Here is a 13,232-nt window from a genome sequence, read left to right on the forward strand (position 1 = left end):
ACTGCAGCCCGAATACGGAGGACGCGGAGAGGGGGACGCCCCGACGAAGGTCCCCGTTGAGGAAGGGACCACCACCGGTATACCGCCCCCGGTCGACGAGCCATGGCCCGGCCAGCCTGGCCGTCGAGGAACCGGACGAAGTCGCGGCCTGGACAGCCGGTCTCACGTAGGCGGACTTCAAAACTACCGCCGGCGGATGGGCGCAGTGACGAGGGGCGCTCTAGTGGGGCGCGGCGATCGCTTAGAGGGATCGCTGGCAGGCCAGGGCGCAGCACCGATCAGGCTAGGGAAACCGGCGCGCGCGGGCGCGCGCGGGCGCGCGCGGGCCCTACGTGGTCCCGCCGGACCAAGGAAACGCCACTGTCGTGCGAGCCGCCATCCCGACAACGTCTAGCCCTTGTAACGAGCGACGAGCTGCCGGAACTGGAAAACTTTGTAAGGCCACTGCTCAGCCTTCCTCGAAGTAAGATCGCGAGAATACCTAGGCCCTCCCGGGAGTCGCGTTGTGCCGCGGTAAAGTATGAAATCGGCCGTAATTAAAGAATATCGAGTGCCATACCGCGGGAGGGCCCGTGCGACGAAGTGATCGCGAGTGCCCGTCTCGGGGATGAAAACGTACGGCCGCCGACAGTCAGCGTACATGTAATTTCGTTGTGATATCGTTTCGTGTACTTCGTTGCGTATGATTTCGTTGTGAGTAATTTCGTTTCGCGTAATTTCGTTGCGTGTGATATCGTTGCGTGTACTTTCGTTGCGTATGATTTCGTTGTGAGTAATTTCGTTCGCGTAATTTCGTTACGGGTGATTTTGTCGCGTGGAATCGTTGGCTTAACCGTGCCATAGTTTTGAGAAGTGGCTCTCGCGCGTGAGAGAGCCTCGTAGTTATCGTTGCCGGTTAAGTTCATGCCATTGGTAATTAGCTATACGTGCGTTTCATCGGGATTAATGGCCCTCGGTTGTGTCGAGTTTACGAGTGAGGCCATTCGTGCGTTTCGAGGGGAGAGAAGATCCCCAGCGTTGTCGCGGTAGACCGTAGGGAAATTGCGTTAATTGTTCATTTGTTAGACGTAGACGTTTTGAGTATTTCGCGTTTGACCGTCCGGGTAGAATTCGCTGCAACTTATGTCGGGGAATACTCTTGTACGAATTCAATCGGGATTGCCGTGCAGTTCAGCGACGGAATGAGTATCGCGCTCGTGGGGTGACACGTGGCGTGTACTCGAATTCTGCTTGTTCGCCGTGGAACACGCTATCGTCCACATGTTATCTGCCTTACCCGAAATATAATTTTATGTTTTATGTTATTTGAGTGTGATGATTGCGCTACGCTCCCTCTCCTATTCCACCCGCGGTTGATCAAAGAAGCCCACGCCTGAGAAATACTGCGATCTCGTGAATCGTGGTGCGTGGAATCGCACCTGGCGCCCAACATAACATCTCTAAAATACTCAGTCGAGCTACCATCGGGGTTTCGGAGAGCAATATCGCAAATCATATAAGACGATCTTTAGTGAAGAAAGCGACGGCGCGTTCCTCCACGGCCGGCGAGACCGTGAGGACATCGTCGTCGTCGTCACATTATTTAGATGATAAAGTGTTTAAAGTTTACAATAAACTGACAAATAAAATAGTTTTTAAAAGAATTTACACAGATGTAGAGCAGAAATTGTTCCACATAGTGAGCTTCCTGAACAATCGCAAGCAAACATTCAGACCAATGAATTATCAATTTCGGAGGGAGAGTTAGATGAGAGGGATAATGTTGGCTCTGCGATTGGGAGGGAGAATAAAGGAGAGCTCACAAATGTGAACGAAAATGAAAATATAAAACACAATAATGCTGAACTCGATCAAGTCATTAAGTTAGAAGATATACAGACAATAGAGAATATAGAAAAAATGTGTGAAAGCTCAGTAATTGAAAAAGTAAAGAAACTAGAGAAAATAAATGAAATGATGTTATGGCATGTTAGATTAGGTCATGCGTTAAACTATCTAAAACAATTACAAAAAGTAGAAAAGAGATTAGAGAATGTAAAGTTTGATAACTCCATATTAGAGTGTGAAGTATGTATAATGGCAAAGATGGCAAAACTGCCGTTTAAAGAAAACAGAAATAGAGCACAGAGACCACTACAGGTAATACATACGGACATCATAGGTCCAATAAAACCTACATCCTATCCAGGACAAAAGAGGTTTATAATCACTTTTATAGATGACTATTCTAGATTAGCAAAAGCCTACTCTCTGAAGACAAAAGATGAATCGGGAGAGGCTCTAGAGAAATATCTTATATCCGCCAGAAATCTACTAGGAAAAGAAGAAAAGCTATGCTATGCAAAGTCAGATCAAGACAAGGAAGTTGCAGAAAGGTTCAACAGAACGTTGAAAGAGAAAGTAAGAACATATATGCTCGACTCGGGATTACTAGAGTATGTGGGAGTTGGCAGTTGACGCTGCTGTGCATGCGTACAACAGATCTCCACATAAGACTTTAGAGTATGAGATCCCGTTGAAGAAGTTTTCATCAGAAACAAGTTGTCATTTTGAACAAATAAAGAAAGACTTAGAAGAAAAAGAAGAAACTGGAAACAGAAAACATATGGATGACACTCATGGAGATTTTATCAAGCAGTGTGTTGATTAAGGGAAGGTAAAAGTCGAATGGATTAAGACCAAAGAGAATTTGGCAGACATTATGACAAAACCTTTACCTCTAAAAGCATTTGTGTATCTGAGAGATAAAATAATGAATATAGAGTTTAAACAAAGTTAGAGATTAATTTTAGTCGATAACTAATTCTTGTTATGTTTCAGATAAAGAGGAAACTTAGAGAGGACCCGTGGATCGCTCGCACAAAGGGAGGGAGTGTTGGGAGAAGACTTTGAACGAGCAATAAGTTCCCGCCCTTCTAGAGGGCAGCTCCCGGTTGGCGGCGCGACTCGGCGCGCCACGCGTGCGTGCGGGCATCAGTGGTGCTCACAAGAGCCTCGATCACCGTCGTGTTCAGACGTGTTGGTTACGGTTTAAGTTACAGAGTGTGATATACTTATATATAATAAAGACAGTATTCAGAGTGTACAAAGACCAAGATTGTTGTGTTCCCTGCTCATCTTACCACATTTCAAGTCGTCCCTGATTATATTTCCAATAAAACTAAATAACCGTGAATGTCTTTATCGATAAATAAGAAAACCAAAATTAAAATGAATTTGTATATATCTGTCTCCGAGTGCCTCCCTCGACATCGGATTCTTATATCTCGATAAAGAAATAGCCATATGGGCTTAACGCCATTTTGTGTTCACAGCAAGAAATCACCACATGGGCCTGATGCGGTCTTATTTAATAGAAACTGGAAAACCCGAATGATCGCCTGGATTTCGCGCCTATTCCTCACGACGAGTCTCTCCTTCGTACTCGCCGGGAAATTTATTCTCATCTTGCATCGTATGCGTTCGCCGTCGCGCAGGCGCCGTTTTTTCTTAGCTCGAACATCAACGAACTCGCGAGTCTTTTCGCTCCGCCCGCTGTCCGGGAGTGCGGTCGTCATCTCCGCTCGCTCCTCCGGTTGCTGCGTCCGCTGACTCGTTCCTTGCGGGCTGTCACTCGCTCTCGCCTGCCTACCCGAAGTGTACGGTTGCAAGGTTCCCTCTCGACGGTGCGCCACCTTGTCGTGGTGAGAGGGCTCACATGTCTCAGCTCCTTTGGGGGCTGGGGCATGTGCTAAGAGCGCATCACCCCAGGAGTCGGGGGCGGCCCCGGGGATCTCTTGGAGACCTCCTGGGGGCGTCCCCGATACGGGCGTGGCGAGCCCGGGGATATCCGAGCTCGGGCAGGCCGCGTTCGTGAGGCCGGGAAGCCAACCGGCCTAAGAGAAGGAAACTCAGAAATCAAACCAACTTAGAAAATACTATGATGAGTTTTAAGAAAGGTAAGAAATTACCGCCCTAGGGTGACCGGACACCCAGGGGCCGGCGAGAGGGGGGTAACTCGGCTTCCCTCCCGTCGTCATCCAATTACGAGAAGGAATCAATTACTACGGCTGAGTTTCGGGCGAGCTCAGTCGCGGACACAGCTATCGCTCAGGTGAGCGATGGGGTTAAGAGGAAGAAGTTGGAGATGTCGGAGGGGTCGGAGTGTATGGAGGGAGCCGCCTCCGTGAGGGAGTTGAATCTGAGGGCCTTGGAAGAGTGTGATCGTGAGGATCTTGAAGAATTCCCGTACGAGTTGGGGAGACGGGTCGGGGAGCTGACGATAAATGGTCTGGCAAGAAGAGCTATCTACCTTCTAATGGAGATAGACGGGGAAAACCTTCGGTACGTAGACCTGGTGATCGAGGTGGTTGATAGACTCGGAGAACGGGCACAATCGTTAGGAAGTAGACTAAAAGAGAGCCTGGAGAGGAGGAAGGAGATGATAGTTGAAGTCAGCGAATTGAAGGCCCAGAACAAGTGCCTGGAGGATAAACTAAAGGAGATGGAAAAAATTACGGAGGTAACTCCCATGAAGGTGGAAACCGTGAGAGGGGGGGGGGTGGAGGTATCGACGCAGACGCCTCCCCTCTCTCTCCTTCAGAAGGAAAATCGGGGGGTCGCGGTTCAGGCGACCCCTTGTACCAGGAGCAGAGGCAATGATGCCCCTGGTAAGGGGGCATTTGGTGATCGGGGACCCGAGGGGGGAGAAAACCCCCGTCTCGTGGCTCTCGATAAGAAGGTGGAGGCCCTGGCGAGGGAGGTACGCTCCCTCGCCGAGGGTATGAGGGGGGCCCCTCCTGGCGTGGGGGGTAACTCCTCATCGGAGAGGATGGCTTCCACCAGACCGTCTCCCTCCTCGGCGGTGAGGCCGAGGAGAGGGGCTGGTGGGAGGGGTGGTCGGTGGCGGCGCGGCGGCTTCTGTTCCCTTGCTCGCGGGAAGAGATTCCCGTGGGGGTGGGGCTGGGGGGGCGGCGCGTGTGCCGCCGTCCACGGGAAAGAAAAAGAGGGCCAAGGCGGCGTTGCCGGTTCCCTCGAAGGCGGCGGCGGTGACGGTCACCGTCTCTGGGGGGTCGCCGGCGACGTATGCCGAGGTCCTCAGGACGGCGAGAGAGAGGGTCTCTCTCGCCGATTTGGGAATTGGGCAGATTTCCTGCAGACGGGCCATCACCGGGGGCCTCGTGATAGAAGTCTCCGGAGATGGACAGGGAGAGAAGGCGGACCTTTTGGCGCGGCAGGTAAGTGCCGCGCTGGAGGGTTCTGGAGTGCGGGTCTCCAGGCCTGCCAAGTGCGTCGGGTTGCGCTTGGTGGGCCTGGATGACTCCGTCACCCCGGCGGAGATAAGGGCCGCCATCACCGCAGACGGTGGCTGTAGAGAGGGCGACGTGACTGTCGGGGAGATAGTCCGTCACCCTCAGGGAATGGGCGCGGTGCCCGGTGGGCGCCGCGAACACAATCATGAGAAAGGGATTAAAGGTGGGGTGGAGCAGCCCAAAGGTGGGGCTGCTCCGAGCCCGCCCCCTCAGGTGTTACAGGTGTCTCGGTGTGGGTCACGTCGGGGCCCTGTGCACCTCCCCGGTGGACCGCAGCGGTCTCTGTTACCGCTGTGGCGTAAGCGGCCACCGGGCCAGAGGGTGTCCTGCGGCGGCCCCGAGATGTCCGCTTTGTGCGGACTCGGGGTTGCCTGCTGGGCACCTGATGGGGGGGGGGGCTGCGCTCACCAGGAGGGGAAGGGGGGACGAGGGCCGCCTGTGACGGTGGTTCCTCCTCCTCCCTCATCCTCTGAACAAGCCACGGTTTGTTCGGAGGTGGGGATGGCGGACGAGGAGTCGACCTCTAGGGGTCACTTTTCCTCGGCTGTCCCCAGATGAGAGTAGCTCGGCGGTCCGGGGGGGGCTTGGGGGGATTCCCTAAGGGGTTTCCTCCACTTGTGCTCCTTTGCGTCGCCGTGAGGGTTCGGGCTGGGAGCCAAGGCTCGTGGCCCGGGCCCTCGGAGGAGGCGGGCCTCGGGGGCGGATGGGTCTGAGGACCCCTCCACCCTTGTGGCCCGCGGGGGGCCGGGGCTCGAGGGCGGATACTCGAGCCCCGACCCTGTCCCCGTAATAAGGGGCGCGGCGGCGGGTATTGTGGTACCCGTCACCGCTTAGGTATCCCCCGTGCGTACGCCACCGGGCGTGCGTGGCGGGGGGCTCGGGTGAAGGCTGGGGGAGGTCGGGGTATTTGCCCGCTCCTCTGGTTCCCCTCGGGCGGGTAGGGAGCCCTCGGATAGGGTTCGGTGAGGGGCCTCCCGGAAGTAATGATAGCCAGTTCCAGGGAGGTCCCTGCGAAACACCAGGGTAAGCCACGCGTCAGGTTTTTAGCCGGTAACAGTCCGGCATAACCGCCCGCCCCACCGCCGGGACGGGGGTACTCATGAGTTTTCCCGACGTAAAAAAAAAAAAAAGGTTCGGCGGCAACGGTCCTCGCGGAACTTCCCCCGCGGCCCGCCAGTACGCCGAGGTGTACAGGCGCGAGCGGGAACTGCGGGCCGGGGGAAATCCAGTCCTACCGAGGGCCCGTAGAGCTATCAGACTCCAGGAGAGGACCGCCCTTATAGAGCGATGGCGAATTTGGCTCGACAACGCCAAGTTCGGCCGGAGGACGGTCGATGCTGTCCGGCCCTGTCTAGGCCGGAATGGCTGGACAGTCGGCGACTCGAACTATCATTTCACGCGGTGCAGGTGCTCACTGGGCACGGCTGCTTCGGTGAGTACCTGTGCCGCATTGGTAGGGAAGCCACGACGAAATGCCATCACTGCGACGAGGAGAGAGACACGGCGCAGCACACGCTGGCGCATCGTCCAGCGTGGACAGCTCAGCGCCGTGTCTTACAGGGGGAGATCGGTCAGGACCTCTCCCTCCCGGCCATGGTGGCGGCCATGGTCGGGAACGAGAGCAAATGGAGGGCCTTCACCGGCTTCTGCGGAGCGGTGATGGCCCGCAAAGAGGAGGCGGAAAGAATTCGCCGGGGTGAGGTAGCTCCTCCCCCGGCGGACGACTCCGATTAATAAGAGAAAACCTGCGGGGCGGGCTACAGGCGCGGTCAATTGCGTCAACAATTGGTCTCCCCCCCCCACGTTATCCACTGACAAAACCAGTCGATGGATATCAGGCCGCAGTAGACGGCATGAGTCGAACTGTACCTTCGGGCCTCCCCTCTCCGACGGGAGGGGGTCCGAAGGTAGGGAGGTTCGGCGTTCGACGAGGACATCGGGGCGTCGAACCACCTCCGGAAAACATAGGGAGGAGTGGCGGGGGGAGGTGGTGTCACACCCCGCCACACATCAGATAATGGAGCGACCAGACAAGGTCGATGGAGCGCCAAGCTCCAGAGTAGAGAGCCAAAAAATCGGCTCCGCGCCGGAGGCGCCCCGGAAGTAATGATAACCAGTTCCCGGGGCGTCTCCATAAGTGCACAGTTAAATTTAAAAAAAAAAAAAGGTTAGGTTGTGACCGGACGGTACGTGTTGAGCCCGATTCCGGCGGATAATATTCCTATCAAACGGTCGCCACTCGGTTTTACCTTAGATTACCGAGAAGGTAAGTTCGCATCAACGCCCCGATTATTCGCAAGACGCTAATAAGAATTATTTGTTTCAGAAGGATGTCCCTGATGGATCACCGTTGCTGCTTCTCATCCCTGGATCCTCGCTTTACATCGCATACCAGATAGAGGTAAGTAAGGATAAATTAATTATATCCTAATTATTTGAATTTTATTTCAGACTGATGTCCCTGTTGGATCACCGTTGCTGCTTCTCATCCCTGGATCCTCGCTTTACATCGCATACCAGATAGAGGTAAGTAATTATAAAATAATTATGTGATAATTATTTTATGTTTTGTTGCAGATCGACGCCCGGAATGGTTCGCCGTTGCCGTTACCCGTCTCTGGATCCTCGCTTTACCTCGCATACCAGATAAGGGTAAGTCCCGATAATTATGTTTCAATTATGTACTAATTCGCTTCTTTTCTTTCAGGTTCCCGCCTCGGATGGATCGCTGCTTTGTTGCTGCTCTGTTTCCCCGGATCCTCGCTTTACATCGCATACCGGATTGCCGCTGGCCAACGTTGGATCATCGCCGAAGGACAAGGTAAGTAGAAGGTAAGTATCGATAATTTTTTTATAATTAATCAGGAAAATTTGTTTCAGAATTAATTAATCTTTAATTCCAGATCATCATTTCAACATTACAGGCCGTTTCACAATATCATAAAAGTGTCTCACAACGCGAGTTTCTCGCCTCGGTGTGAATGTCGCTTTATTTTAATAAAGTTGCACAATTATTCAAATTGCGTATCTCGGCTTATTCGTTTAGTCGATACGATGCCTTTATTTCAGATAATTATTCCGATCGGAGGACTTTGTGCCTCGTGATTGTTAAACTATGATCACGCACTCGGCCGTGACCATCACTCTATCATACAATGTTCGTGCGCTGAAATAACGAACGAGTATTCGGTGGTTAAATACAATGATTAATAATGTCCGCACAATATTCCGTATCCGCGTGACCCAATGCCCGTGGTTGTTATATACTCGAAAATTGCACTTCCGTTAATTAACAATGTATCCGAATTTCAACTCGCGTATTGTTGCTAACACTCGATTGTATTTGGCAATTAATTGCCCCTCGCTGTTAGTTAAGACGAGTAATTTTACGCGATAGTACGCGGGAGTTCTCGGTTGTAAAGTATAACGCGTATGCCGATCGTACAGAGTGTGATACGTGTGTTCGCCACGGTTATACCCGAGAGACTCTCTCGAGCGGTCGCTCTCGCTTGGGCTCCCCACTTATGCCGGATCGTTCCCACTCCCCGGAACTTTCTCGATCGTCTATTGTTCGCGGCCGGCACATCTGGCGCGATCATGCGAAAACACGATGATTTTCACTACCCTCTCGCGTGCCCTTTTGCGCATCGCCCGTTCTAGAAGGTTCCCGTGGAAATTTCCACGCGCAACGCAGTGCGAGAACCTTCCTTCCTCGGTACCGCTGCACCAGGTTTTCACTCACGGAAACTGATCGACGCGGACGACGTCGACCCATGCGCACCTCCTCGGAGATGCCCCTGAAGGTGAATCTGGGTGTTCTCCCTGTAGACGACGTCCGGGTGACGTCGATGTCGTCGGCCGTTGACGCCGACCCTCTGGCTGGGTTTCTCGGAAGCTGGTATCGCTGTTCCGGGCCACTGTTCCCGTAGATGATGCGTATCCTGGGGATCTTCGTCGGAGCTCGACGTCGACCCCCTAGGCGGGTGTCCCAAGACTTTTCGCGACGGATTACGTCGTTTGTTCCCGGAGAAGATGCTTTTCGCCGGGATTTTGCCGGACAATGGCGCCGACCCCCTGGAAGGGTGTCCCAGGTCCTGGTAAGGCCGTCGGATGGGTAAGTTTCCGGCGAAAGTGCGTTTCGCCCGGATTTTGCTGGACAATGGCGCCGACCCCCTGGAGAGGCTCCTCCGGTCCTGGCGAGTCCGTCGGACCTCTCTTTCCCTGGAGAATTATGTTTTCCGGGGATTTTCGCCGGGTCATGGCGCGCACCCTCTGGAGCTGTGTCCCAGGTCTTCGGAAGACATCTCGGCCTGGTTGTTCCTGGAGAATATGAAATTTTCCCAGAACTTAGTATTTCCTTGGCGCCCATCTCATGAACGCACGTACTGGGTACGGGGAATGTTTCTCCGTGCCCCTCGATATTATTACCGCCGTAACTCTATGTCGCCGTTTTACTTAAACGCGCTTATCATTATACGATCATTATCGCTTAAACTATATCGACAACCGCTAAATGATATAAGACCTTTATGATCGGCGGTTAATCAAAGTATCAACTAAACTGTGTTTTATACCTATCGGAGGTATATTGTTCTTAACCTAAAAACTACGCGCGGTCTTCGCCGTCTTATCGAGCCTGTATTTTCATAGTACGCAAAAGTCTAAATATATCCAACGCAACGTATTTTTGTATCTCTCAGAAGTGTCGTAAGTGTAATGCTAAACTAAACTGAATCATGGCAAAATAAAAACTCAAACGAAAATCAAACGTGTGACCACTTTGTCAAGTAACGAAAATAATAACTAAAGAAAAGAAACGTGTATTTTATATATGTTTAATATTCAATCGACGAGCCGTCTTTCCCTACTTCGGCTTCCAGGCCTCGTCATCATCGCTCTCGCTTTCTTCCGACGGCGACTCAAAATCGTCGGAAGGCTGCTCCACCGGGCCGATCGGGAATTCGTAACCTACAAATTCCGCGATCGCGTCTATTAACGGAGGCGGCGCGGGAGTCGTTATCGGGAGCTGTAATGCCGACATTAACGGCGTGGGCGGCATGCATGGGAGTTCGGTCTCCCTTGGTACAGATGTCGCTGCTAGGTCTCCTTGAGGCGGCTGCTCTCCCTCCACCGCTCGTTCAGCATGTGCCGCGCGTGGCTCCGCAACTGGTAATCTCTGTAAAATCACCCGGGGTGATCGTTTGGTCAATCGACGCGGCTGCTGGGAAGCGGCCGGTCTCAAGGTTAGGTTGTGACCGGAACAACGATTAATGATACTGAAATCAATGTAAAAGCCACTTACTACTTGGGCTGTAATTACGGTCGCCACTGTATCTTTCCGGGTGAATACAGAAACCCTGTTGCTATGCGGTGCCCCGTCCTTCCTTCCAGCGTAATGGCCGCCGATGTCCACGATGCGGACGTGTTCAAGGCCGATCGGCAACGCCCTTGTTAAACGCACGTGTGACACGGATAATCTGAGAGGATATTCACTGGGGTCGCGAATAATGAGTCTTTGTTTATTATAAACAAATAATAGTTTAATAATCTCACAGTTACAGTATCTCGTTACACGCACGGACAGGTTCTATCGCGCGTTCACTCGCGTCGATCGTTAACGAACTCTCAGTACCGTCGTTTCGAGCTATCTTCGGTTAATTACCGTTAACGCGTGGTTAATAGTCGCGTAATTATCATATACGGCCACGGGATAAGCATACGGGATCGAGTATTATCGCGCAACACTCGAAAGATGTACGCGCCTCGATGTTCTCGCGTAGACTGTCCGGGAGGAAAGCTCCTCATCCCCCCACTTTTATGCTAGCGCAGGCGCTTTGCCTCGCTTTTACGCGCGAAACAATGTGATCTCGCGCGCTTTCCTCTTTACCCAATCGCGTCGCTTGGTGACGAGCGACACGATCCCTGCGACGCTTATCCGATTGGCTGAGCCGATCTCATTGGCTCAGCTCAAAATTAACTGAGATACTGCTTTGGCGTTGCAACGGCGGACACGGGCTCTCGCTTCGGACGCGGCAACCAATGCCAGCAGTCGCAATCTGCACTACGTGCAAATTCGCGGCAAGTCACTCGGAACGTTTTCCGAGTGACCGAAAATGGTCTCTGTGACGTTCCCTCATTTAACCAGGTAAGTAGCATAATTACTAGAATCAAATTTATTAATTCTTCTTTTCTTTCAGGTACCGGGTCTTTGTGGGATCGTCTCGCCCAATCAATGGACTGGTGATCGTTGTCGGTAAGTATCCGAACGGTAAGTATGTAATAAAGCATCGTACGTGCTAAAATAAACTAATACAACTTGTTTCGACAGGGAATAACATAAAATTAATGAATATAAATCAAAATCGCATCATTGAACGGATTCTCGCTCGCACGAGTCTTGCTCGCTTCTCATTGGTCGGTTTACACGTTCTAGCGGTATCGAGTCGCTATCCGCGCTCTTATTGGCTTAAGGCCTTTGGTGATAGGAAATAAGAATAAAGAATAATAAAACCGTATTAATTTGCCAGGAATAAATCCTATTGGCTCTCATGCTGCTGAGAATGATATAATTACTCGAATATAATAAAATTAATGCAAACTTGAATATAACGGACCTGGTCTCTCGCCATTGGTCGCTTTTGTTCGGCGTTTCGCCTTTACTGTCATACTTCTGATAAATGAATAAAATACGCATAAAATAATGGTTTCGGGACTCGGTTGGCCCTCGCTCGCGCTTGTGAGCACTTTTCGTCGCAACGCATGCACGATCACTCAGATCTCCTCGGGAATGATTCGGGGATCGATCTCGAGGCTTAACAACAGGATGTAGAGAGTGTACAGGACGTATATCATGGTGACTGTTTGAACGTCTGGAAAACTGAGTATTATTGGTACGAATATGATTAGGGTGACTACTATGTATTCCTTGAGAATCATCTTGCGAACCTATTTATCTTTCTCACGCCTGGTAATATGGAACGGCTTTCGCCACGTTGGAATACGCTAATAGCAAAATACAAATTATGGAAATAGCAAACAATACAAATATGAATGATAAGACTAGGATCCGAAACTTATCCGAATCCATAGCTAACTTTAACTAATGAAATATTGGCCTCTGATTGGCTCTTTTATCTACTCTACTGAATGAACTTATCAAATCTCAGTCTCTACTCCTGGAAGTGTGTAGGATGGGTCATTAAGGATATGGTAGGCCTTGTTATTGATCCGAGTGTCTTTTTTAATCGAATATCGTCATGCCTTACATGCTAATCGTCAAATAACGTGACTCTATATAAATCAAAATAAAATAACCTCTATTAATTGCACTTGCTGCATAAATTATAAAATCTTTATAAAAACCGTCAATTATGAATAACTCTCTAAATAAAAAATTATATGAAAAGATAAAATAACGCACACATAAAATTATATCATAAAGCGCGTCGCTCGGATACAGATTAAAGTTCCTGCGTACGCGGTTGGCTACTGGGAATCGACGCGTCTTCCGGTGCCCTCTCGGCCTCTCGTGTACGCTCGACGTCGTCCCTCTGTGCCTCGCTTCGTCCAGCGGGCTGTGCGTGTCCGTGGAAAGCCTCGCTATATCCAGCGGGCTGTGCTGTCGTATGGAAAGCCTCGCCTCGTCCAGCGGGCTGTGCAGTTGTTTGGAAGGCCTCGCTTGGTCCAGCGGGCTGTACGATCCCTTCAGATATAATGGCTTGCGCCACAGCCTCCGGAATCGACTCTAGGATTTGCGTTGACGCCAGACTTTCAAAGCTGCAGTCGTCAAGCTCGTCCGTTTCTTTGTTTAATTGGTCGACTGATGTCTCCGCGGCTAATTCCTCCATGCCTCGCGCCTCTGGTTGGTCGGTCGGTTGGCAGGAGCCTCCGCTGACTTGGTCCAGGGTCGACGATGGGTTGGATGATCTAGCATCCGATCCC

At 51.5% G+C, this 13,232-nt stretch overlaps 1 protein-coding gene across 1 annotated transcript; it reads left to right on the forward strand.

Annotated features, from left to right (window-relative positions):
• Positions 1-6,578: 6,578 nt before the first annotated feature.
• Positions 6,579-7,025, forward strand: LOC139813445 (uncharacterized). Its single transcript, XM_071778957.1, has one exon. It carries the CDS (start codon positions 6,579-6,581, stop codon positions 7,023-7,025), a length of 447 nt encoding a protein of 148 aa, XP_071635058.1.
• The last annotated feature ends 6,207 nt before the right edge of the window (positions 7,026-13,232 follow it).

This window comes from Temnothorax longispinosus, chromosome 5 (genome assembly GCF_030848805.1).
Source record: "Temnothorax longispinosus isolate EJ_2023e chromosome 5, Tlon_JGU_v1, whole genome shotgun sequence".
NCBI lineage: Eukaryota > Metazoa > Arthropoda > Insecta > Hymenoptera > Formicidae > Temnothorax > Temnothorax longispinosus.

Bases quoted from the DNA above. Each gene is read 5' to 3' on its own strand.
- LOC139813445 (XM_071778957.1), top strand. From the start codon at position 6,579: ATGGCGAATTTGGCTCGACAACGCCAAGTTCGGCCGGAGGACGGTCGA.